Source organism: Cucurbita maxima, unplaced genomic scaffold (assembly GCF_002738345.1).
Source record: "Cucurbita maxima cultivar Rimu unplaced genomic scaffold, Cmax_1.0 Cma_Scf00015, whole genome shotgun sequence".
Classification (NCBI taxonomy): domain Eukaryota; kingdom Viridiplantae; phylum Streptophyta; class Magnoliopsida; order Cucurbitales; family Cucurbitaceae; genus Cucurbita; species Cucurbita maxima.
In genome coordinates this window covers 3,699,977-3,725,300 of record NW_019272031.1, presented here as the reverse complement: position 1 = coordinate 3,725,300, position 25,324 = coordinate 3,699,977, and the positions used below count along the sequence as shown (strand labels likewise).

Below are 25,324 nucleotides of genomic sequence, written 5' to 3'. Positions count from 1 at the left end.
TGATGGTTGTGAGGTGGACGGGGAGGCCATCGGTTTTTAAACGGCAGCAAGGCGGCGGAATCGCACCAAGAAGGTTTCGTTGTTGCCCTAATTTGCTAAAGGGCGTTTAAGGAGAGCGCAAAATCTGCTGTCTTGGGTCAATAGTGGGCCGGCCCAATCACTGGACTACGACATGTCGTCATTCACTTTTTTATTTTATTTTAATTTTGTTAGGCTTAATGTTTTATTATTAATTTAATATTTTTCTTTCTATTTTTAAAACCTTATTTAAAATATATACATATATAAGCACACTTCAAAAGAGCTTATTATAACGGAGAGTTGTATGATATGCTCGGAAATGATGAATCGCTCTCGAAATAAAATCCATCGATTCTTTTTTAATTGCTTGACCCATCAGTGCGACAATTTGTTTCACGAAAGAAGTCTCATTCGGTAAAAATATTTGTTAAAATCATGTTCTTATGCTCAAATGTTATGATGCATATGGTAAACCGTAATAGAAAATTAAATACATGTTTAAGACGGAATTTTAATCTCCTTTTAAAAACTATTTTGTTAGTGAAAGTACCATCCTACCCATGCCAAACAGCCACCGTACTCAGATACACAAGGAACAGCCTTGTCTTTTCATCCGAGGTGGAATAGGAATCCAAGGTTAAGCTTAGTATTCCCCTGACACAAAAATAAATAAAGAATAAAATAACTAAAAAAATAAATAAATTAAGCATTGCACGTGAGCTTCTTTTTTTTTTCATCGGCCCCCACTACTTTTAATATTTGCACGTGTGCACACATTTTTTCTATAATTATTTCTAATAATTATTTCTATAATTATTTCATGTCTGTTCTGGAGCTCCAAAAAGTAAAAAGCTATTTCTTCTGACACGTTTAATATATTTTACTTATAAAATGAAAAAAAAAAAAAACACATTTTTTTTATTATTCATAGTTTCAAGTACTTATTTTCAACGCACATAATAATAATAATAATAATAATAAAAAAGTATTTATTAGTTTTTTTTTATTTCTATATTTGTGAAAATTTATATAACTACTTACCATTAAACTTTTTAAATGAATTTTGTATTAAATTTTGAAATTAAATTCATAAATGCTAATTTCTTTAATTTTTAAATCTTACATTTTTTTTTTCAAAATACAAGTCGAGTATTGAACATAGTAATTTTTAAAATTACTTTTATTTTATATTTAATAAATACCTTATTAAAAAAATTATATTAGATATTATTAGATATAAAATTAAATTAATATTTAAAATATCAAATATTATTTAAAAAAAAAATTGTTTACTCATATAACTATGAACTTCTTATGATTGAGTCGCTCAGAAAGGAGAGGTATCTTTGTAACAACCCAAACTCATTGCTAGCAAATATTGTTCGATATGGTCTGTTACGAGTTGCTATAAGGTTTCTAAAACACGTTTGCTAGAAAGAAGTTTCCACACGATTAATGTTTCGTTCCTCTTTATAGTCGTAGGATTTCACCAAGCTTATGATATAAATGATTTCCAATTATTTTAAGTCTTTTTAGTTATCGTATTTGTTTGAATATTATAATTAATATCTTTTAACATTTAAAAAATATTTGAGTGATAAATTTGAAAATTAATAATATTATAAGTAAAAATAAGAATCCAAGAAAAGGACATTGAAGTTAGACATAAGAGCTGCCTCCAATAAGAAAACCCTTGCAATTACAGCTGTTTGCCAATTCTTTTAGTTTAATTTAAAAACCTTATTTAATTCACATAAATAAAAAATATATAATGGTAACCACAACTCTTACACAAAGAACATATTCTTCCTTGATAAAAACATTTTTTTAGATTTAATTTAATTATTCCGACAAAAAAAAAATTTAAATCATATAGGTTGGGTTGGGTTGGTAGACTCTATGGATGAGGTTTTGGAGTTAGCTCACTCTCGTAGGATCATGACCCTTTGTCCCCACCACTGTCACACATGTGTTGGCTAGGGCTTAAGGGGCATGATGACTTGACGTCATCCTCACCTATCACCGACAGTCTGTTCAGGGTTCCAACTTCAATGGTTGGCTACCAAACACAAGGGTTATGCTCGTTGCAAGACTTAACCCAACACTTTATGCACGAGCTGATGATGATGACAAGATCATGACAGCCATGCACCACTTGTACCCACATTCCCATTTATTGATTGATGTTTTGACAAATCGTTAAATTTTATCGAACAATACCAAAAATACATCAACATCAATAAGATTGGTATGAAATTTAATATCTTATTCTAATAAAAACTTTAGAATAAGATATATAATTTAATATGAAGTATTATATTAATAGGCGTGGAAAGTAGCGATGTTTTGTTTTCTCTTTTGCTTTTCGAAGGCAGCGAATGAATTTTTGGCATTTTGATACGCAATTTGTGACGAGAGAATAATGGCACTGCACATGCTGTTGCATGCCATTTACTTCCCTCTGCCGCTGCTCGCTCTTTTATTTCCCGCAAATCAAACCCCGTAGGATTCATCGGCGATTCATAGGCGGTTCATCACTCATCACTACCACTGATTTTCCCCCTTTTCCCTCTTTAGAATGATCTGAGATAGTGTAAATTCATCTTTATCCACTTGATTTCTAATGCATTTTGCTTCTATTTGAAGTTTAATTCATCTTTTGAGACGTTTCTCCATCATTTCGATGGTTTTTGCAGATCGGTTTCTTTGATTTAGCATTTTAGTTCATTTTAGGGATTTTTTTTTTTTTTTTTTTTTTTTTTTTTTTTTTTTTTTTTTTTTTTTTTTTTTTTTGTCGATGGTGGAGCTTCAAGCTTGTGCAACTGGTTTGGTTAATCCGTCGGCATTATGTGCTGCAATAGACCAAGAATCCAAAGGGGAGAATATGAATGTTATTGCTCGAATGGCGGATGAGTTACACAGAGAGAGACAGAGAAATGCGAAGTTAATGGAGAGAATATCGTTTCTGGAAGCTAAATTGTTACAGGAAAGAGTTAAGGATCCTGAACTTGCTGATGAACTAGTATGAGTTCTCATTTTTAATTTCGTTCTTCTTTTTTTCCACTCATTTTGTTTCATGCGCTCAATGGCCATTTTCACTTCCATTTCAGGGCAGTTGTTCCAAGCGGAGAAGCGTCAAGAGGCTTAAAAGAAGCAAAGAGGAAGCAATAATGAAGGATGGAACTCAGTTTTTGTCCCCAAAAGAGGTAAATCTAGAGGATCGATTGGTTAGTTGGATGACTATGGATGAGACACAGTTTGTGCATTATGAAAAGTTAAAGGAATGTGATAATACTGTAGATTGTGTTGATTCAGACGAAACTGATAATGAAAATGATTATTATCATGAGGAGAGTGAAATCCCTTTTGACATCAAGGATTGGGAAACTAATGGGAATTCAAGGAGTGTCAATGGTGTTAAACAAGATATATATCATGATTCGAATACGGAACGCATGGAGAATCAATCTGGTGCTGAAAACAAGCCAACATTTGTAGATGATCAGACAGAAACTAAAGAAACTGGAAAAAAACTGGAGCCTAAAAGTGAAAGGAACGAAACCGAAAACAGTGAACTGTATGATCGAACACGAAACATCCTGGGATCTGGGAATGATGTAGGATTTGGAAGTGTATTATTGCAAAGAAAACCTCCAAAGTTAGCGTTCTGTCCTAAAGAAGTGAGGGGAATTATTGAATCAGAAGCTTTGCTGCAGAGAAACGCCCAGTCTCATACCATGAGGAAAATAATAGTGTTTTCATGTCTTGGTATAAGGCATGGTTGTGAAGAGATGTATGAGTTAGACTTCAATCATTTCAGTATTATAAGGAAAGGAGAGCCATTCATTTCTCCTCAAAATCCTGGGGTAAGCAGCTCAAGATTTATTGTTGTATGTTCCGAAATATCTTGTGTTTCGCCTCGTTACGACGTTAACTTTGTGTAAGCAGCTAAAATGTAGTTTGTTTGATATTAGGAGCATGTGTTGTATGAAAATCCTGGTGTGAGGAGGAAGATTTTGTATCCCAACAGGCACCACCCAACACTATGTCCTGTTCAAATACTTGAAGAAGAGAAAGCAATGCGACCATTAGATGTTAACTGTCCTTCTTGTTTATTTCTCTGCATCAAATATGGTGGCAGGACGAGAAATCTTCCGCAGAACGAGTAAGATGATCATTTTGTGAGAAGAGCACTGGTCGTTGTTTGAATTTTATGTAAAACATATTGACATGAGCTCTAAGATCTCACATTGGTTGGAGAGAGGAACAAAACATTCTTTACAAGGGTGTGGAAACCTCTTTTTAGTAGATGCGTTTAAAATCGTGAGGCTGACGGCGATACATAATGGGCCAAAGAGGATAATATCTATTAGCGGTGGGCTTGGGTTGATACAAATGGTATCAGACGCAGACACCAGGTGGTGTAGCGAGGACGCTAGGTCCCCAAGGAGGGTGAAGAGGGGAACGAAGCATTCCTTATAAGGGTGTGGAAACTTCTTCCTAGTAGACGCGTTTTAAAACCGTGAGGCTGACGATGATACTTAATCGAGCCAAAACGGACAATATCTATTGGCGATGAGCTTAAACTATTACATGAGAAAAAAAGGTTCCTTTAGTAGCTGTGTTCATAGCTGTTGATTAACTTGAAGATTGTCACTGATTATGCACAGGTATGTGAGACAGCGAATGGGAAGAAACAAGCTCAAGTCTTTTGGGCCACTCATGTGCAGGAGGGCTATGCTGGCTAATCCTCGCAGTGGGAGCTTTTTCTTCAAAGCATTGGGCATTACCCTTCTCTTCATGGCTGGTTTTCCAGATGACCTTGTCCGCAAAGAAACCAAATACCGTAATTTGGACTTGCTTCAGAAATACTACAGGTATTGCTATTGCAATAGAAGTAGCAGGAAAAAGAACAAAGAAGCATTTTATGAACTTTCACTCATAATTTATAGCTACAATGCTGCACTTCAGCTATGAACTTTATTTTGCAGGACAGACAAGGATGCCGTAGGTGAGGAGCTATTTCTTGCACGCTCGACAGCCGACAGTAATGTAAGATCATATCCCCTCAACTCAGAGTCGCTGAACTCATGTTCATTGAGGTGATTCAGACGCTCTGATTCTACAATTGCATCATGAATTTAAGACCTTGACACAATTTGTTGAACACAGGATGACAAATTTGTTCAGAAGCGGCTAGCTGGAAATACCATTTCAACAAAATCAAGGGGGAAAAAACAAACTAGCACAAGCGAACAGCCTGGTTCTTCAGATAAAACAGCACCCCATTTGGCATCATCTTCAACAAAATTTGGATCAGTAGGGTATACTTCGATCCAAACTCGTGCTATGGCAGCATTTCAGTCACTGCCATCTCCATCTCAGCCACCAATTGATAACAACCATCCAATTTCTTCATGTGCTGTGGCCTCCTACCAAAACCAAAACCCCCTTAATTATTTCCCACCAAACGTGTTCGTTCCTCTGATGTATTGGCCGCCTCCAAACTCATTCAATCCAGGGCTCTACCCTTCAGCTTATACATATCATTCTTTTCCATATAGTGGCAATCTTATCTCCTTCAATCAGCCTCATTGCAGCTTTCCCTATAGCCCCTTCACGCCAAAAGCTATGGAAGATGCAAAGAATGAGGATATATCAGAAGAAACGGATAGTAATTCTGACACTACTTCAAGCAGTAAAGATTAAGACACAACGACAAGCAGTAAATGGTAACCCGTCTCCTTTATAATATACTGCTTTATTTTAAGGTTCCACATCAGTTATTCCCTTACTTTTGTCTCTCTTTGAAAGTGAGTAAGCTGATAACCAAGTTTATTTGTAGCATTTTCATTCCTTTTAATGAACTTCCACTCATTTTGATAAGTTCTTTTTCAAATCAAGATGAAAATCATCAGTTTTAGGTATTCTTATACTTTCTTGCAGTTGATTTCCTAAATGAGAAAGCAGCCTAGCATTGATTAGGCTCTTACCGTTAGGATAAATGCTCAAAGTTTAGACATGCATCTAGAGCGGGCTTGGTTCTACTTTAGCCTATAATTCAGTGTAGCTTGTTGGCAATATTGCAGTGCTTCCTGATCTCATCCTCTGCCGGTGAGGGTTGTTCTCAGAAAGGATGGCAATGGCTCGTGAGAGTTCCTTGAAGAAATAGTGTTGCTTTTTGGCCATTTTCTTCACGTATGGCTTTGTTCTCTTTTCTTTGGCCTGTTGGTGATCCACTATCAGCAACCCCTTGTTGTCAAGAATGTTTCTGTTAGTAGTTGTTGTCCAGAACCATGGGTTTACCACGGACCCACCATTACTAAGTGAATCAAAAACTTGACTCCGGCCATCTCAACTGCCCAAATCATCATCCTTAAACCTCATCCTCCCTCAGTTCTCTACTCCACTTGTTCTTCACTTGTTTCTTGCGAACCAGAACCACCATAGCCAATGAATGAAGATAAGTCTTTACCCCAACAATAAATCGAAACCTTCTTTGCAGCCCCTCATCTCCGCCAAGCCAGACCTCAGCTCCCTCCCCGGCAGCTAAACCATGTCCTGCTCAAACCTCACAATGTTGGTGTCCCCAAAACCCACCGTCTCTGAAGCATCCTCCCTTTTCAGCTCCCTTCCCAGAGCTACCCAGCTCGTTCATTATCAGTTTCCCCAGTCCACTGCTGCCTTCGGGAGCTCCGAGACCGTATCGATTCCGTCAAGAACACCCAAAAGATCACTGAAGCCATGAAGCTTGTCGCAGCTGCCAAAGTCCGCAGAGCTCAAGAAGCTGTCGTAATGGAAGACCCTTCTCAGAGGCCTTGGTCGAGGTCCTTTACAACATCAATGAACAACTCCAAGCAGAGGACATTGACACTCCTCTAACCAAAGTTAGACCCGTCAAGAAAGTCGCATTGGTTGTTGTCACCGGCGACCGCGGCCTCTGTGGTGGCTTCAACAATTCCATCATCAAGAAAGCCGAAGCCAGAATTTCGGAATCTCGGAATTGGATCTTGACTACACTGTAATCAGCGTTGGGAAAAAGGGTAACACTTATTTCCTCCGCCGGCCGTACATTCCGGTGGATAAATTCCTCGAAGGCGGCACTCTTCCGACAGCCAAAGAAGCTCAAGCCATAGCTGATGTTTTTTCCTTATTTGTAAGCGAGGAAGTCGATAAAGTAGAGCTTTTATACACAAAATTCGTGTCATTAGTCAAATCCGACCCTGTAATTCATACCCTTCTTCCTCTGTCGCCAAAGGGTGAGATCTGTGATGTGAACGGAATATGTGTGGATGCGGCAGAGGATGAGTTCTTCAGATTAACAACAAAGGAAGGGAAATTGACAGTGGAAAGGGATTCAGTGAGGACAAGCACCACGGATTTCTCACCGAGTTTGGAGTTCGAGCAGGATCCAGTTCAGATCTTGGATGCTTTATTGCCTCTGTATTTGAACAGCCAGATTTTGAGGTCTCTGCAAGAGTCGCTGGCGAGTGAGCTCGCAGCTAGTGCCACGGATAATGCTTCTGAGCTGAAGAGGACTTTGTCGATTGTGTATAATAGACAACGCCAAGATAAGATTACCGGAGAAATTTGGAGATTATTGCTGGTGCTAATGCATTGACTGGAAATTTTTGTTGGTTTTTTTTTTTTTTTTTTTGGTATATCTCTATATATTCTTTCTTGATATCATTCAATTATGGAATGTTAGAACATATTGTAAGTCTTTGTTCGTTTCTTAGCTCCCTATCCACTCGTTGGTGACGAGAGTGCAATCGAGATCTGAATTTGTCTGATCTGGGAAAGCCTCCTAGTGATTGGGGAATGTAGGAGAGAGTGATAGTGATTTCGTCTCATTAGATAAAGATGATCTGAATTTGTCTGTTCTCGATTTTTTATATATATATAAGTTTTATTACATCATCTAAGATTTTTGAAATTATAGAAATTATATGATAGGAAAAAAAGGGAGAAAAATAAATATTATTCTTTTTGAAATTCAATTAAAGAAATTTAGAAATTTTAATGAGCGGTAAATTTCATTTCCATACTTAAAAAAAAAAAGAAATTGTGCCTATTTAAATATTTATATACAAATGTACATTTTACACAATGTTGCGAAAGTGATCAGATAACTATGTGTTTCAATGTTATTTTTAGTTGGGTAATCCGAATTAATCCAAAATAATAAGAATATTTGTAAATATGATATAATTTTAAATTTCCATTATAATTGAGGGATAAACGTCTATTATTAATGATAGACTAAAAATAGTATATAATGGATAATTAGAGATAAAAAAAAACGAATTGAAAAATATAAAAAAAATTACTATTTGTGGAATAATTTGTTTTTAAAATTAAATTATATTTATTTAAATGACGTGAAAAAAAAAAAGAGAAAATAATAAACAATTAACTAATTTAGTTGAAAGAAAGCACCCAGTCAGAGTGCAACAAAAAGGAGCGAAATAAAAGCAGAATTATTCCATTTTATTTTTATATTTATTTAAGCGCGAAAATAAAATCCATCAAATCTCCACGTAATTAATAATGAGAGAGAGAATAATATCTTAATGACGTGGCAGATCTCCATTCGACGTGGCAACCCGTTCCGATCCAATCAGCTCACAGACCATTTCTGACCGTTGATTTAATTCACCTTTTTCCAACGAAAAATCACAGACTAACCGACCATAATCTCGAGTTTGATAATTGGTACCCGCTTCGGATGGCTGTGAGCGAAGTCGCTTCCTTATTTTTTTGCTGTTTATCGGCGAAGCCTTTCATGGTGTGTGCTTATTCAAACTCTCGTCCTTTTCCTCGTATCGGGATTTTGTTCTTTTTCCCTTTAATTATGATTCATTTGCGCGATTCTAGAGGGAGATTGATCGGGAGTGCGATCTGAAGCTTGTTTGGATGATCGTATTTTTTAGTTGATCGAAGAAGAGGAAGAAGAAGAGTGGGAAACGGGGTGGTTGATTCGTTTCTAATGGAGGTGGCGCTTCAGGCTCATGTGTCGGGGAGTTGGAGGAGGAGGAGGAATTTCTGTGAAGCACAAGCGGGGAGTTCGAAGTTTAGACTGTTTCATGGGAATAGACCGTCGTGTACTACTTCTACTACACTGGTAGTTTTCACTAATTTGGATCTTATTTTTTGTTGGTACCATTGTGTTTGTGTGTTTTGAATTTGTTTTCTGTTTCTTTGGTTGTAATGGTGCTTGATTCAAAAGAGCTTCGTATTTGTCGTTGGATCGCTTCTTTCTTGAGTGGATTCTATTCATTTTGTATCTATTTGGAGGATAGGGTGTCGCGTTTATGTAATGTTTTTTGAAAGATTTGTGGAAATGCATGATGGAATCGATGAATTTCAGTGCCATAAGAGCACAGTTCTTGAGGACTTGCACTTTGTTAACATTACGCTATTTGGAATTGGGATTGACGTGTCTTATTTTGCATATCTTGCTTTATCTTTATGGGACCAGTCTCCATTATGGTTCAGAGGGCACCGTGTAGCGGGGACGTCGTTCAGAATTGTTGCCTGTGCAAATCAGTCAGGTTAATTCATGTGGTTTTCACGTTAATCTTTCGCAGTTTTAGTTTTCTATGCATTATTTTTCATGATTAAACTGAAACTGAACCCTTGTAGATTCATCAAGGAAGAGATCTAGGAATTTGTCAACAGCGAGATTTGAAAGCTCTTCATCAAAGGGATTCAAACCCAAAGTTCCTATAGGAACAAGTATCCCTAAAAAAGATCAGAGCCGAGATGAAGAGAAAGAGGGCTCTGCAACGCTAAAATCTAGTACACACATAGAGCCCAAACAGGCAGCACTTAAGTTGAAGGTAGGGGATGAGGAGGATTTGTCTGCTCAACTTTCACAAAATATTGAGAATGATGCAGAAAGTAAAATCTCTTTGACAAGCAAGGCTACGTCTGTTGTTAAAAGTACTGCACCAATAGGTATTGGTGGGTTAAGTGGGATAGACAATGGATTACAAGAGAAAGAAGAGGAGAGTGAACCAAGTGAAACAGTATCAGATGTCCTAGATAACTCTGTGAAACTCTTTGAGATGGAAAAGAAGTTAACCAAGGAAAATTCTTTAAAATTGAAGTTGAAGATGGAAGCAAATGCGAAGAGACAGGAAATTCAGAGACTGGCTAATGAAAATCTCATAGGAGGCATTCGAGTATTTGTTTTTCCGCAAGTTGTTAAACCTGATCAAAATATAGAAGTGTTCTTTAATAGGAGTTTTTCTATTCTGAGTGAAGAGCCAGAAATTATGATCATGGGAGCATTGAATGACTGGAAGTGGAAATTTTTTACTATAAGGCTAAACAAAGCAAATCTAAATGGGGATTGGTGGTTTTGTCAAATTCATGTTCCCAAAGAGGCTTACAATATCGACTTCGTCTTCTTTAATGGGAAAGATGTCTATGAAAATAATGATGGAAAAGATTTCTGCATATCTGTGGAAGGTGGAATGGATGCCTCTGCATTTGAAGATTTCCTATTAGAGGAGAAACGTAAAGATCTAGAAAGACTTGCTAAAGAGAGGGCTGAAAGGGAAAGACAAGAACAAGAACTGAGGCGAATAGAATCTGAGAAGGTTGCTAGGGCAACCGACAGAGCCCAGGCGAAGGCAGAGACTGAAAAAAGAAGAGAGACGTTAAAACAGCTTTCAAAAATGGCAGTGAGGTCTGTTAGTAATGTTTGGTTCATTGAACCTGCTGAGTTTCAAGGTGAAGACTCAGTCAGGTTATACTATAATAAAAGATCAGGTCCTCTGGCTCATGCAAAAGAGCTTTGGATTCTTGGTGGGCATAATAATTGGACAGATGGATTATCCATTATTGAAATGTTGGTCTTTTCTGATATAAGGGACGATTGTGATTGGTGGTACGCTGATGGTACGTGTAAATGTCGTCTATTCCTTTTATGTCTTTTAACTCTTAAAATTACCCTTTGGAGGCAATGGCTTATGATGATTAATTCAAAATACTAGGCCTGAAAAATGTAGAACTCTTATTACCATCCGTCTTGTTGCTTGAATTGTTTGACATGCTAGGCCTGTTTACAACAAATAACATACCTGTCCTATAGAAAAAATGTAGAGGAAAGCATCAGGTGATGCAGTGTGGTACCTGACAATTGTCATAGGTCCTTCGTAATAGATACTTTTAAAAGATCGTGACGGTCGTTATAGTCAGATCATACATTATTGAATGGGGGAAGTCATGCATTATTGAATGGGGGAAGTCATAGGTCCTTCGTAATAGATACTTTTGAAAGATTCGTTATAGTCAGATCATACATAGTGTTATCTTCAGCTACCAAAATGTATTTTCCGCTTATGGTCCAGCTTGTTAATTTTTATCGAATGGGGGAAGAATGGTACACTTGCTGGTTTTCAGACCAGTATCTCCTCTAGAAAGATGTTTGTGGGGGAACGAAGAAGGCTGTGAATCTATAGGCACCCTTGGTTTAAGAGAAAAACAAACGTTCATCGAGTATTCTCATCTCTTCATTTGCAGGCTGATGTTAAATTTTGTTTTTATAGTTGGTATTGAATTTCATTGCACATGCACAACTATACATTTTGCAGTAATTGTACCTGATCGAGCCATTATTCTGGATTGGGTTCTTGCTGATGGGCCACCCAATAAGGTCAATATTTATGATAACAACAAGCGTCGTGATTTCCATGCGATTGTTCCAAAAGCCATTTCTGAGGAGCTATACTGGGCTGAGGAAGAACAGTGGATTTATAGGAAACTTCAGGAAGAGAGGAGATCAAGAGAGGAGGCTGCCCGTGCCAAGGTCAATTCACCAAAATATTTACACCGACTCCATATTTCATTTCTTGTTTATTTACTGCAATAATTCTACACAGATATCTTAACAGAACACAATATTGTGCAGAAATTTTTAGGTCACCTTGAATATCTCGGTTCAATGCAGATGATATCAAGCATCCTAAATTGCTTCATATTTTCTTCATTTCATTTATTGATTCTGTAGTTTAGTCTAATTTTGAGTTACATGTGGGATAGGGGGTTTCGAACCTCTTACCTCTTGGTCAAGAGTATGCTCAAGTTGACACATTCTAATTGTTTGTCGGAGAAGGTGCTTAGAATATTATTATTTAGACTTATTGCTTAACTCCCTTACTTTTATTCTTTATTCTTTTTTCTTTGAGTACACCAGACCTCAACAAAGGAAGGAGTATATGCATAATGGTTGAATCATGCTCATATTTGTAATTCTTAGTACTTTTTTCATTGAAGCATAAGTAGTTTTTATTGACTCCCTCACACTTGCAGCTACTAATTTATCTCTTTATTGTAGGCTGAAAGAACAGCTCGTATGAAATCTGAGATAAAGGAAAGAACCTTGAAAAACTTTTTATTGTCACAGAAGCACATAGTGTTTACTGATCCTGTTGATGTTCAAGCAGGAAGCACAGTGACAGTATTTTACAATCCTGCCAATACACCTCTGAATGGAAAACCTGAAGTATGGTTTAGATGTTCATTTAATCGTTGGTCCCACCGTAAGGGTCCATTGCCACCACAAAAAATGTTGCCTGCAGATGGTAGCAGCCGTGTGAAAGCCACTGGTGAGACTCCATTTCTAACACCTTTTGATCATTGGGTGAGATTAACAGCTAACTGGCCATTTTTTGCTGCAAATTTGATGCGTGGAAATTCAATCTTTTCTCCTCTCGCTGTTTGTCATTTACGAGATGCTTTATTTTGTAGTTTCATTTGTTTCTGCAGTTAAGGTTCCAAATGACGCATATATGATGGATTTTGTATTTTCTGAGTGGGAAGATGGTGGGACGTTTGACAATAAGAATGGCATGGATTACCATATACCTGTGGCTGGTCAGTTAGTTAAGGAGCCACCCTTGCACATTGTGCATATTGCTGTAGAAATGGCCCCTATTGCAAAGGTAAACTTTTGTCTCGAGTTGATTCATTATTCATTGTACTTATTATTACTTTTATTATTTTTTTTTAAAATGAGACACTTTTTGTTGAAAAAAATAAAAGAATATGTCAAGCCTTACAAAATGTTTGCCCAACAAAAGGAGTTCCCACTTTTGTTAATGCAGATATTGCAAGGTAAGAGTACTCACATTTGTATCTCTTTTATTTTCTATGCTATCCAGGTTGGAGGTCTTGGTGATGTTGTGACTAGTTTATCCCGTGCTATTCAAGATTTGAACCATAATGTGGACATTGTTCTTCCTAAGTATGACTGTCTGAACCTAAGCAATGTAAGCTTTATTGCCAATTAGTTCGTATCTCCTTTCTTTTTAATCTTTTTATTACTGGAATGATTTCAGCATAAGATGTTTGTCTCATTTTCTCACTTTTTATCGTGCAAAGAACACCCATTTGATTAGAACCTTGAAATATGTGCAACCTGCTTGGTTTCATTGTTATGATTTCAGCATAAGATGTTTGCTAAGAAAACTTAATGGTGTATGCATGACTACAACCTCAGGGCTTCTAAAAGACGCACATTATGAATGCTTGAATATCAAACATTGTAAATGCTTTTTCACAATTGATCTCACCGCAATAGCCTTCTTGTTTTACTTAATATTCTGAGCACATTGACAATTTGACCAAAAAAAACATGTAGGTGGAAAATTTTCACCATCAGCAAAATTATTTCTGGGATGGAACAGAAATAAAAGTCTGGTTCGGCAAAGTGGAAGGGCTCTCTGTTTACTTTCTGGAGCCTCAAAATGGGTAAATATTTTGACTTCTAAATATTTAGGTTTTATGTCGTGAAGTAATAAAGATTAGGTTGTATTATTGAATTTTATTTCTGCCTTGGCTTTGATTGCTGGAGGAAATTATCATTTCATAAACCTTCTATTTTTTGCTTGCATTTGGAACTTCATCTTTGCATCCCACTTCAAAGAAATATCTAACATATTTATCCCCACTTGTTAGGCTTTTTTGGACAGGATGTATATATGGTTGTAATAATGATGGAGAGAGGTTTGGTTTCTTTTGTCATGCTGCTCTTGAATTCTTACTTCAAGGAGGATTTCACCCTGTAAGTATGCACTTAACTCGTTGTGGTTTTATCAATAAAATGTTCATTGCAAATATTGGTATACAGAGTGTTTAGTATCCCTGCACACTTGGATTTAGTTGTCAGGGCATAAGTTGAAAATGAACTTTTCTTTAGCATTACCTTATGAGAGACTGCTTAGTTAATTAGATCTTAGATTGTTATTTTCCGTCTCTCTCTAGAACATGCAAGGAAGAATACATGGCAAATGGTTAGTTTCTTAATTATGTTTTTGTCTTGGGCAGGATATTATCCATTGCCATGATTGGTCTAGTGCTCCAGTTTCTTGGTTATTCAAGGAAGAATACATGCACTATGGCCTTACTAAAGCTCGGGTTGTCTTCACTATTCACAATTTAGAATTTGGAGCGCAGCTTATTGGGAGAGCAATGTTGTACTCGGACAAGGCTACAACTGTCAGTAATCACGTTATTAAGCAAACAATGACTTGACCTTGCATGATTTTAGAGTCTTGCAATTGTCATTCGAATCTTCCTGTGTTTATATGCAGGTGTCTCCTACGTATTCAAAGGAGGTCGCGGGAAATCCTGTCATTGCACCCCATCTTCATAAATTTCATGGCATAGTGAATGGAATTGACCCTGACATATGGGATCCATATAATGACGATTTTATTCCTGTAAGTTTGTACACTTCTCTTGGTCATTTGTAACATATTCTATTACTTGGCTTTTGAAATAATCTACTATGAACCTGATTAACTGGCTTCTTTGGAACTCTGTTACTAATGAAGTTTAATCTGATATCTATTTATATAAAATAATCAGGTACCTTACACTTCAGAGAATGTTATTGAGGGAAAAACAGCTGCTAAGGAAGCATTAAGACAGAGACTTGGCCTAAGTAGGTTTGATCTTCCTTTAGTAGGAATCATCACTCGCCTGACTCATCAAAAGGGAATCCATCTCATCAAGCATGCCATCTGGCGAACTCTCGATCGGGGTGGACAGGTTTATCTTACCATGTTGCTTCCTTGTTTTGCTTGAAATTACAGTTTGGTTCCTTAGTTTTTACAGCTAATATTTGATTTTTATTCCAATGGGCTGCTTTACTAAGAAATGTTACGAGGATTGGCTCCTCCTGGGTGTTGTAGCTAATGAGATATTATTCTATGACAGGTTGTGTTGCTTGGTTCAGCTCCTGATCCACGCATTCAAAATGATTTTGTGAATTTGGCAAATGAGTTGCATTCATCTTACCCTGACCGTGCTCGCCTTTGTCTTACTTACGACGAGCCTCTTTCACACCTTGTATGTCAATGCAGAACTCAATACAGTAGTTCTTCCAGTTTTGTTACTAACGCATCTAATCAATAATTGCAGATATATGCTGGTGCAGATCTGATGCTGGTCCCTTCAATTTTTGAGCCGTGTGGTCTAACTCAACTCACCGCTATGAGATATGGTTCAGTACCTGTTGTCCGAAAAACTGGAGGTTTGGGCAATATGTGCATTTTAAGTTCATATTTCTATCATCGTTAATATGTAATACTTGAGAGAACCATTTCTGAGTAACACCTACCTTAAGATCCAGTGTTAGAATTTTTAGAACCCACTTAATTATACACTAAAATTTCTGTGTATTACTATTTGTAGGACTTCATGATACTGTGTTTGACGTCGATCATGATAAAGAAAGAGCACAAGCAGCAGGCCTTGAAACAAATGGGTTCAATTTTGAAGGAGCAGATCCATCTGGCGTTGATTATGCTCTAAATAGGTCAGTTAACATGAACCCTGATGAATGAGTTTTCTTCAAGTTTTCTTCCGGTCATATCTTTTCTTCATACTGGCCATCCGGGAATTCCATGGAAAGTTGAATAAAAGTGACCAAACTCTACTCCGTTACTCCTGTTAATTGATTACGATCTGTTCTTTATCTGGTTAGAACACGGGTCGAATGTTTAGAGTGGTTGGTACCATCTAAAGCTTTAGCATTGCATATTGCTCATTGGTTCTGATTCAGTTGGTAGCAGTTCTACAATCATCATGCTCCTCTCATGATTCACACATTTGTATTGAACAAGGTTTGTTTTCATTTCAGGGCAATCTCTGCATGGTATAACGATCGAAGCTGGTTTGATTCATTATGCCAGAGAGTGATGGATCAAGACTGGTCTTGGAACCGGCCTTCTCTCGACTACTTGGAGCTTTACCATGCAGCCCGGAAATGAGAAACGGTGATAAACAATCGAAAATGGGAGCGGGGAGCGCGATATCGGTGTCAATCTGATTCGAACTCGACGTCCTGTACAGGTTTTGTTATAATTCTGGCTTCATTTCCCTTAGTTATTAGGCCAAGGAATCTATGGTGGCACAAGCTTTAGAGTTCAATAATTGATTCCATCTTTCTTTACAATGCAAGCATGCTTCAGCTTTTATAGATATGAATGTACGTTCTGATGTTCCAATAAATGGAATCTGATAATAAGATCCAAGTGGTTTATGCAGTCACTTGTTGTTCACCACTGAAAATGCTCACTAGTTTTTCAGTCCTATAATGGTTGAAGTTGCTTCTGCTTGGACAGCCATTCAAGTGGTGGAAATGATAGTTTTTAGACCTGACTGTGAGGTGCTCTTTTTTTTGGAAGATAGCAATTTATTAATTGTACGAAAAGATCAATTAAAAGTTGTATTATGTCTAACCTATTTCTTTTTTTCAATCAAGTGTGAGGAATAAAACATTCTTAAACGGGTGTAGAAATCTCTCTCTAATAGACATATGTAATGAACTAAAGTGGAACGATGTTTATTAGCAATGAACTTAACTATAGATAACATCAAAACCAAACATTTGACTAGTTGAACTCGAGAAGAAGCACAAACAAATTTACAACATCTCAATGAAATCTCTCAAGGAAAAGTACTACGTTGTCTTGTTCCTCAACCAGCAGCTGCCCCCTCCACGTCCAACGTTGGGCAACTCGAAGAAGAAACCAAGAAACTAGCTTCATAGACAGCCACGTCTCTCTGTAAAACTAGCTCTTTCTCTCTGTAAAAAAAAAAAAACAGAACTTCTACAGCGGATCGAGCACATTTACTGCTGACTTTGTTCGGGGAAAAGGTTACAGAAATCTGAAATCAGTGAATTTCTGTCAGAATCAAACCCATCACTTACTTATTTCTCTCATCTTGTTTCATCTAAGTGCTACAACCAAGGCTTTAATTACAGCTTAAATTTTGTTCTTCAAAGGAAACAGAGCATCAAATGCTCTGTTTCCATGATTTGTTCTGTCACCATTCACTGTGTCTCCTTTATAATGGTTATTTCTGTTCAGTAAAATTTGTCATCTTGAAACTGAGATTCTACACTATCCCCCATTACTTTCATTTGCTTCCTCTGTTCTTTAAGTTCTTCGTTGAGTTTAAAGGAAAAGCCATCTCTGATCTCTCTGTTTTCCCTCTGGGCTCTGTTTTCGTCGTCTCCTTTAAAGCTCTGAGCTTCGTTGGAGATTTTCAGACCAACCCAGATCCCCTTTAGCGTTTCCTTTTACCCTGTTCTTCGTTTTTTTACAGCTTCCCTGCCATTTTCCTCGTGATTTTTGGAATTATGAACAAAACCCAGAACTCTTGAAAGAACCTCTGTTTTTTTGTTTTGCTGTACTGAGTGCTTTACAACAAAACCGAGGGTGGAATTCTAGAATCTACGTGTTGTTCTTTTCGGTTTCCTGGATGAGTAATCACTAGAACTATTTACTTACTGGGTCAAAGTTATTTCACCTTTTTCATAATCCAGATACCAATGGCGAATTGGAGCTCTGTTCTGAGAAAAAGCTATGGCGTCAGTGAAGATTTGGAAGAAGAAGATGTTTGGAGTTCTGTTGAGAGTAATGAGGAATCGTCTAATTTCATCACTAGAAAACCCAATGATTACTCAACTTGGCGGCTTCCATCTGCTCCAAAAATGATACCGAAATCCATTTCGACAAGGACCCACGAAACCCAGATGACGGATAACCGATCCTCTGCTCCGGTGGTCATTCCAGATTGGTCCAAAATTTACGGCAAGATGGACTTTTCCGGTGAAAAACCCGACGACGGAGACCAAGAAGACGTCGACGGTGAAGAAGACGACGACATGGTGCCTCCTCATGAATGGATTGCTCAGAAATTAGCCAGGAGCCGAATCTCGTCTTGCTCTGTTTTTGAAGGGGTTGGAAGAACTCTCAAAGGGAGAGATTTAAGCAAAGTTCGAAACGCCGTTCTGTCAAAGACTGGTTTTCTAGAGTGATGTTTAGAGAACTAGAAAGGGAAGAGACGAATATGATCGTTTTGTTCTGTGTTTTTTTGTTTGATTTCCGCCATTGTTATGGTCTGTCAGAGGTAAGAACACAGTTTCCGCCATGTTAGTTGTTCATGGCTTCGATGTCTTTCATTTTACATGGCTAAGTGGTTTCTTATTTACGGAGCACTCTCATAACTGATAGCATCCCCACCTGTGTAGTTCTTCCACTCTTTTCCCTACATGAACAAGGGGAAGAAGGGCATTTTTTTGAAGTCAAATTTGAGCCTAGCTTATGGTTTTAAAACGATTCTTCTAAAGAGAGGTTCGTGACACATTTCTTGGTGTCTGATTCGGGAGATGCTCGTTCTCCTCTCCAACCGATGTAGAATCTCACAATTCATCCCGCGTAACGTCATCGCTGACACATCGTCTAGCGTATGGCTTAAGAGAGGTTCGTTCACCTCTCTACCCTAAATGGGATCTCAAAATCCATCCTACTTGAAAGCGCATACCCTTTGTCTTTGTCTTTGATACATCAATTTTTTTTTTTTTTTTGTTTGTTTGTTTATCTACGTTACTCAGCAAACAAGTCACCAGCTCTAAAAATAGCAGTAGTGTTCATTGTTTGGTCGTAAAAGGCTAAAAGCTGTTTACCTTTGTCTATAAGGTTGTGGAAAATGAGTATCTGTGAGATATGGCAGCGGCATCAAACCCATCAAATCAAATATCACATCCTTTAACAGTGCCACAATAAAGAAGAAGAACAATCATCCTGCTCATCGTGAGATGTCAGTATGGTGAGAAGGACGTTGACCCTCAAAAGAGTAAGAAGTCTCACATCGATTATAGAAGGGAACTTAGCGATGAGGCTAAGCCTAGAAGGGGGTGAATTGTAAGATGTCATATCCTTTTAAAGAGGAGAACAAAACATTTTTTTTAAGCGTGTGGAAATCTTTCCCGATAAACGCATTTTAAATTTTTTGAAGAGAAGTTCGAGAGAGATAGTCAAGACAATATCTAGTAGCCGGCCAAGCGATATCTTATTTCTAATATCTATCTGTCTCTCTTCATTTGTCTTTTGGTGCAAAGCCTTAAAAGGAAGGTTGATCTTCGCTAGATTTTTGATATTGCATCCACGTGGATTCAGATATGATGCTGAAAGAACACTCATTGTGATAGATCAAAGCCTTGAGGAAAATGTGCTGCTGTGTTGCTCATGTCATTGTCGTCTACACCTCAAAGAATCTGGAAAACGGAATCATAATCCAACAAAATATTTGCTGTTTTTATGTTTTTAATGTAACATCTAACCTAACTCTCAATATCCGCTTTATCCGCTTTGACTCGTTACATAAAATTGTAAAACCCACAATTTTAAAATGTATTTGTTAGGGAGAGGTTTCCACGCTCTTATAAAACTGATATGAGATCTCACAATCTACCCTTTTATGGGTCAATATCCTCGTTGGCACACTGCTGGAAACAACGACAAAGTGGTTGGCTCAGCCCATTGGTTAGGGTTGCTGGAGTCATTCTGTAACAGCCAAGCCCACCACTGATAGATATTGTCTTTCTTCGGCTTTCCCTTTCAAGGTTATCCATAAGGTTTTTAAAACGTATCTGTTCGGGAGAGATTTTCACACCCTAATAAAAAATACTTCGTTCCCTTCTCTCACCACACCAGTATGGAATCTTACACATTCTTTTGCTTGTCCATTCCAAGTAGAAAGTTGGGTCATGAGCTGTGGACGAAGGACCAGTATCCACGACCCTTTAAAGGTGGAATAAATCATGTGAGACCAATAACGATATATAACATATCAAAACAGAACATACCAATAGTAATTTGTTACCTTTGCTTAAATTTAGTAGCTTTGTTGGTGGGTTTGGATTTAGAAAGCATAAACCAGCAACTTTTACTCCATTTTCTTTGTCCCTCTGGTGGACTCTTTCGAGGGGATTAAGGTTGCTTGGTCTGGTAAAGGACTGTCTACAACGGACAGTTTTTTCCGTTTTTTTTTTTTTTTTTTTTTTTTGCATTTATTTTAAAACGGTTCAAAGTTTCAACCGTTTCAATTGGTCAATCTATCAATTAAATTTCAGACATTAATGGTATTCAGTTCTACTAATTAAAACTTATTAAAATGCTCCATGTTCTAGCTCTCAGACATCAGCTAATCCTTTCAGCTGAAATTCTTGATATCTAAGCCATAGCCATTTAGATATCAAGAATTTCATTTGCTTGTTCTTAAGCAGCCCAGGTCCGACCCTTTCGACGTTGTTCTCCTCATCGTTACGTTACTGCTAAGAGCAAATTTAGGTGAAGAAGGCAAGCAAAAATGTCTATGAAGAACAAAGTTGGAGGAACTGCCTTGGATTTTGCTTCAAGATATGTGTTATTTAAGAAGTGGGCCTTTTTCCTATGTTTTGTGTGCTTTTCTGCTGCCATGCTTTTTACAAACAGGTACTCTTTAATTGCTTCATCTGCTTGATGAACTGGTTTTTACACCCTATTGATCTGCTTTTGTTAAGAATATCGTTCCGTTTTCGATTCTAACTCGATCGAGATTGCGTTCGATTCGTTCGTTCGTTCGAACTTAACTTTGTCAGGATGTGGATAGTGCCCATGGGTAATAATGTTGCACTGAAGTCTACAATCTCCCATCAAAGAATGGAGTTAAAATCTGAGTCTTATGATCCAGAATTTGTGAGTGATTCATTTTCTTAATGAAACTAAAGTTTTTTCATCGATCCCACGTCGGTTGGGAGGAGAACGAAACACCCTTATAAAGAGAAAGGTTGTTCCCCAAAAGGAGTAGACACGAGGGAGTGTGCTAGTAAGAACGTTGGGCTCTGAAGAGGAGTGGATTTGGTAGGAGTCCCACATCGATGGGAGAAAGGAACGAGAGGAGAACAAAACACCCTTTACAGGGGTGTGGAAACCTTTCCCTAGCAGATGCGTTTTAAAAACCTTGAGGGGAAGCCCGAAAGGGAAAGTCGAAAAGGATTATGGAAATCCAGAATTTGTGTTCTTTATTTGTGATGAACTTTTCTACATTGTTTTAGGCATCTGGTGCAAGGCCAGAGGAGTTTTCAAGGTCTCAGCTTAGTATTCAGTAAGTAAAACGCTGATGTTTGAATCAAATTGAATTTACTTTCTTAAGATGTCACAAAAATGAGTGTTCTAAGAGCAAATTTTCTGCTAAAACATTACCTGCAGGACACTTGCTAAGAACATCATAGATCTGGAGAAGAAACTTGCAGCTGTAACGATTAGTCACACATCTGCATCAAATGATTCGAATTTGAAAAGAAAATATTTAGTGGTTGTAGGAATTAATACAGCTTTTACGAGCCGAAAACGACGAGATTCGGTTCGTGCAACTTGGATGCCACAAGGTCTGCTATGTCACAAGTCCTGAGTTCTTCCTTTGGTTGCTTAATTTGGTAGTGATGTTCATAATGTGTTCATATTAGGTGAGAAAAGAAAGAAGTTGGAGGAAGAGAAAGGCATTATCATTCGTTTCATTATCGGTCGAAGGTAAACGAAGAACACGAATTTTGTTCTTGTTAAGTTGTATACTACTATGATGAATTGATATCAACTATTACTTTATGTTGGTTGATAGCGCAAATCCTGGTAGTATACTCAACAAGATGCTTGATGATGAGGAGCGTGAACATGGAGACTTCCTTAGGCTGGTAATACCATCAAGCCATCACCATTGCTACTATTGCTACTATTGTTATTGTTTCAAGCAATGTTTTTTTTACGTGAGATCCTATATTGGTTGGAGAGGAGAACGAAACGTTTCTTATAAGGGTGTGACAATCTTTCCCTAATAGACGTGTTTTAAAAGCTTTGAGGGGAAGCTTGAAATGGAAAGCCTGAAGAGAACAATATTTAGTAGCGGTATGCTTGGGCTATTACAATTGGTATAAGAGCTAGACACTGGGCGGTGTGCCAGCAGGACGTTGGACTCCCAAGGGATGGATTGTGAGATCCCACATTGGTTGAAGAGGAGAATGAAACATTTCTTATAAGGTGTGGAAACCTCTCCCTAACAGACGCGTTTTAAAAGCCTTGAGGGGAAGTCCAAAATGGAAAGCCTAAAGAGAACAATATTTGTTAGCAGTGGGCTTGAGCTGTTACAAACGATATCAAAGCTAGACACTGGGCGGTGTGCTAGCGAGGACGCTGGACTCTAAAGGGGGTGGATTGTGAGGTTCCACATTGGTTAGAGAGGAGAATGAACCATTCCTAGGTGTGGAAACCTTTCTCTAACAAACCCATTTTAAAAACTTTGAGAGGAAACTCGAAATGGAAAGTCCAAAGAGGACAATATCTGTTAGCAGTAGGCTTGGGCGGTTACACTTTAGTTCTTGGTTGAAGAGAACAATGAAATATCCGAATGTAATACTTGATGTTCATATCTTATAAGCAGAATCATGTTGAGGGTTACCTCGAGTTATCGGCCAAGACGAAGACTTACTTTGCTACAGCTGTTTCGTTGTGGGATGCCGAGTTTTACGTCAAAGTTGACGACGACATTCATGTGAACTTAGGTGAGTTATCATTAAGAAGTTCTCGTGTTTCTTCAAATATTTAAGCTTATATCCTTTCATCTACCACAGCTGCGCTCGGAACGACCTTGGTTGGACATCGGAATAGACCTCGGGTTTACATTGGTTGTATGAAGTCCGGACCCGTCCTCTCCAAGAAGTAAGAGTAACTTGTTCGTTTAAGATATGAAAACAAACATTCTTACCATTTGATCTGCTGTTTTGATACAGGGGAGTAAAGTATCACGAACCGGAGTATTTGAGATTCGGCGATGAGGGGAATAAATATTTCCGTCATGCTACGGGACAATTATACGGAATCTCGAAAGATTTAGCTACTTACATCTTGCAAAACCAGTTAAGTTCTTATAAAATCGTTTCGATGTAACTTCACTCGTGATTAAACAACTCAAACTGATTCATTCTTTCAGGGATGTGCTGCACAAGTATGCCAATGAAGATGTTTCATTAGGATCTTGGTTTGTTGGTTTAGATGTGGAGCAAGTGGATGACAAGAAATTGTGTTGTAGCACCCCACCTCGTAAGTTCTTTTAACCTCTATTCATGTGAGATCCCACCTCAGTTGGAGAGGAGAAACGTTCATTATAGGGTGTGGAAATTTCTTCCTAATAGACGTTTTTTAAAATCTTGAGGGGAAACCCAGAAGGAAAAGTCCAAAAAAGACGGGCTTAGACCGTTACAAATGGTATCAAAGTCAGGTTACTGGACGGTGCGAGACACTGATTGGAGTAGGATAGACCCTCTCCACAGTAGACGTGTTTTAAACTCGTAAGGTTGATAACGATACATAATGAGCCAAAGCAGACAATATCTACTAGGGTGAGCTTGGACTGTTACAAATGGTATCAGAGCCAGGTTACCGGATGGTGCGAGGCACTAGTCAGAGTAGGGCTAGACCCTCTCCATAGTAGACGCGTTTTAAAATCACGAAGTTGACGACGATACATAACAGACAAAAGCGGACAATATTTGTTAGCAGTGGGCTTGGGCTGTTACAAATGGTATTAGAGCTAGTCAGGGGGCAGTGTGCTAGCGAGGACTTTGGGTCCTCAAGGGAGGTGGATTGTGAGATCCCACATTGGTTGATGTAACAACCGAAACTCACTACTAGCCAACATTGTCCGTTTTGACATGTTACGTTAAATGAGCGTTTTTTTCAAATCAAACAACGAGATTTAGCAAGTAATGGTGGTTTTGTTTGTGTAGATTGTGAGAGAAAAGCTTTGGGAGGTGAAGTTTGTGTAGCTTCATTTGATTGGAGATGCAGTGGGATATGCAACTCAGTGGAAAGGATGAGTGAAGTTCACCAAAAGTGTGCTGAAAATGAGACTTCTTTATGGAGTTCTAGCTTTGTAGGGAAGAGATATACCTTTACTTCATAATGTATCGTTCCAGCCATTAGATATTAGAATTCTTCAGAGCTTTCATGTTTGTATTTGTTGTGTAATGTAATAACGATTCACATCCATATCGCGAATCTGTACATTCGTAAGGATCTCTCTCGATCTCGAATTGAGACTCACCCTTTTGGGAGAGGCTCAGGGGAACCTGTCCCCCGAGCTCTTTCGCAAAACAAGATGGCTCATCTTGCTCAAATGTTTACCACTTGAGAACGTGAAAGTGCTTTTTGCTTGAATTCATATCGTGAATTTGTACATTCTTAAGAATTAGAAGAGGGGATCTCTCTCGATCTTGAATTGAGACTCACCCCCTTGGGAGAGGCTCAAGAGAACCTGTCTCTCCATCTCTTTTGGAAAACAAGGTGGCTCATCCCGCTCAACCGTTTACTGCTCGAGAGTGCGAAAGTGCTTCTTGCTTGAATTCTCATGTTAGGACCCGTTTGATGTGGTATTAAACTAACTATTTCATGGAAAAACTATTTAGTGAGACTTTGAAGACGGTCATTGTATTTTCATGCTCTTAAACTAGATTAATTTTACCATAAATCTTAAAATTTATGAAAAAATATCAAAAAAAAAAAAAATTATAAGTTATGAAAGATTTATTTAATGTCGAATTAATCAAGCTTAATTTTGTGCGAGAATTAAATTTTAACAAATATTATAAATCTATTTCTTTTTCTTCTTTCGGTTGTTTGAGAAAGGCTTTCCATGAGTTTGAAATCATCTCGATATAAGCCAAGAGGCAGATCTTGTGCCACTCCACCTGGTCGTATGAAACTTGCACTGGCATGCATCCAACGAGCCTTTCAAACTAGTACTTTTTGTAATCGACTCTATAACTTCTTCAATAAATGTTGGTTCTTCGATCAAGTTTTGAATGATTTTCTAGTCGGATCGTTCGTGCTTTTTTCTATTTTGAATCGCGTGAGGTCTAATTCCTATTATTTTGGCTTGAATCTCCCTGATTTCATGGATTTAC

The 25,324-nt window shown here is 37.9% G+C and overlaps 3 protein-coding genes and 2 pseudogenes across 8 annotated transcripts; all 5 read left to right on the top strand.

The window, feature by feature from the left end:
- Window positions 1–2,764: 2,764 nt before the first annotated feature.
- Window positions 2,765–7,056, top strand: LOC111489999. 5 transcript variants are annotated; one of them, XM_023138418.1, is made up of 7 exons: window positions 2,765–3,043; window positions 3,132–3,887; window positions 3,996–4,186; window positions 4,692–4,898; window positions 5,013–5,073; window positions 5,194–5,753; window positions 6,111–7,056. In XM_023138418.1, the coding sequence occupies exons 1-6, from the start codon at window positions 2,819–2,821 to the stop codon at window positions 5,728–5,730; spliced, it is 1,977 nt and encodes a 658-aa protein (XP_022994186.1). In that variant the 5' UTR covers window positions 2,765–2,818; the 3' UTR covers window positions 5,731–5,753; window positions 6,111–7,056. The 5 variants fall into 5 exon arrangements, with proteins under 5 accessions (XP_022994186.1, XP_022994187.1, XP_022994185.1 ...); XM_023138419.1 differs by having other exon boundaries at window positions 6,092–7,056; XM_023138417.1 differs by having other exon boundaries at window positions 5,968–7,056.
- On the top strand, window positions 6,578–7,804 carry LOC111489947 (annotated as a pseudogene).
- Window positions 7,805–8,710: 906 nt separating this feature from the next.
- LOC111489998 (soluble starch synthase 3, chloroplastic/amyloplastic-like) lies at window positions 8,711–16,608 on the top strand. 2 transcript variants are annotated; one of them, XM_023138415.1, is made up of 17 exons: window positions 8,711–8,809; window positions 8,899–9,145; window positions 9,503–9,575; window positions 9,667–10,929; window positions 11,625–11,839; window positions 12,368–12,638; window positions 12,799–12,974; window positions 13,194–13,301; window positions 13,673–13,782; window positions 13,990–14,095; window positions 14,359–14,529; window positions 14,625–14,753; window positions 14,902–15,084; window positions 15,253–15,384; window positions 15,457–15,568; window positions 15,730–15,853; window positions 16,178–16,608. In XM_023138415.1, the coding sequence occupies exons 2-17, from the start codon at window positions 9,011–9,013 to the stop codon at window positions 16,305–16,307; spliced, it is 3,438 nt and encodes a 1,145-aa protein (XP_022994183.1). In that variant the 5' UTR covers window positions 8,711–8,809; window positions 8,899–9,010; the 3' UTR covers window positions 16,308–16,608. The 2 variants fall into 2 exon arrangements, with proteins under 2 accessions (XP_022994183.1, XP_022994182.1); XM_023138414.1 differs by having other exon boundaries at window positions 8,743–9,145.
- Window positions 16,609–16,975: 367 nt separating this feature from the next.
- Window positions 16,976–18,536, top strand: LOC111490010. Its single transcript, XM_023138433.1, has one exon. The coding sequence runs from the start codon at window positions 17,876–17,878 to the stop codon at window positions 18,362–18,364; it is 489 nt and encodes a 162-aa protein (XP_022994201.1). The 5' UTR covers window positions 16,976–17,875; the 3' UTR covers window positions 18,365–18,536.
- A 2,038-nt stretch (window positions 18,537–20,574) lies between these two features.
- LOC111490013 lies at window positions 20,575–24,373 on the top strand (annotated as a pseudogene).
- Window positions 24,374–25,324: the final 951 nt, after the last annotated feature.

Coding starts and splice junctions, on each gene's coding strand:
- LOC111489999 (XM_023138418.1), top strand. CDS start 2,819: ATGGTGGAGCTTCAAGCTTGTGCAACTGGTTTGGTTAATCCGTCGGCA. Junction 4,899..5,012: donor TTGCTTCAGAAATACTACAG/GTATTGCTATTG, acceptor TTTATTTTGCAG/GACAGACAAGGATGCCGTAG. Junction 5,074..5,193: donor GCTCGACAGCCGACAGTAAT/GTAAGATCATAT, acceptor TGTTGAACACAG/GATGACAAATTTGTTCAGAA.
- LOC111489998 (XM_023138415.1), top strand. CDS start 9,011: ATGGAGGTGGCGCTTCAGGCTCATGTGTCGGGGAGTTGGAGGAGGAGG. Junction 10,930..11,624: donor TGATTGGTGGTACGCTGATG/GTACGTGTAAAT, acceptor TACATTTTGCAG/TAATTGTACCTGATCGAGCC. Junction 14,096..14,358: donor TTCAAGGAGGATTTCACCCT/GTAAGTATGCAC, acceptor TGTCTTGGGCAG/GATATTATCCATTGCCATGA.
- LOC111490010 (XM_023138433.1), top strand. CDS start 17,876: ATGGCGAATTGGAGCTCTGTTCTGAGAAAAAGCTATGGCGTCAGTGAA.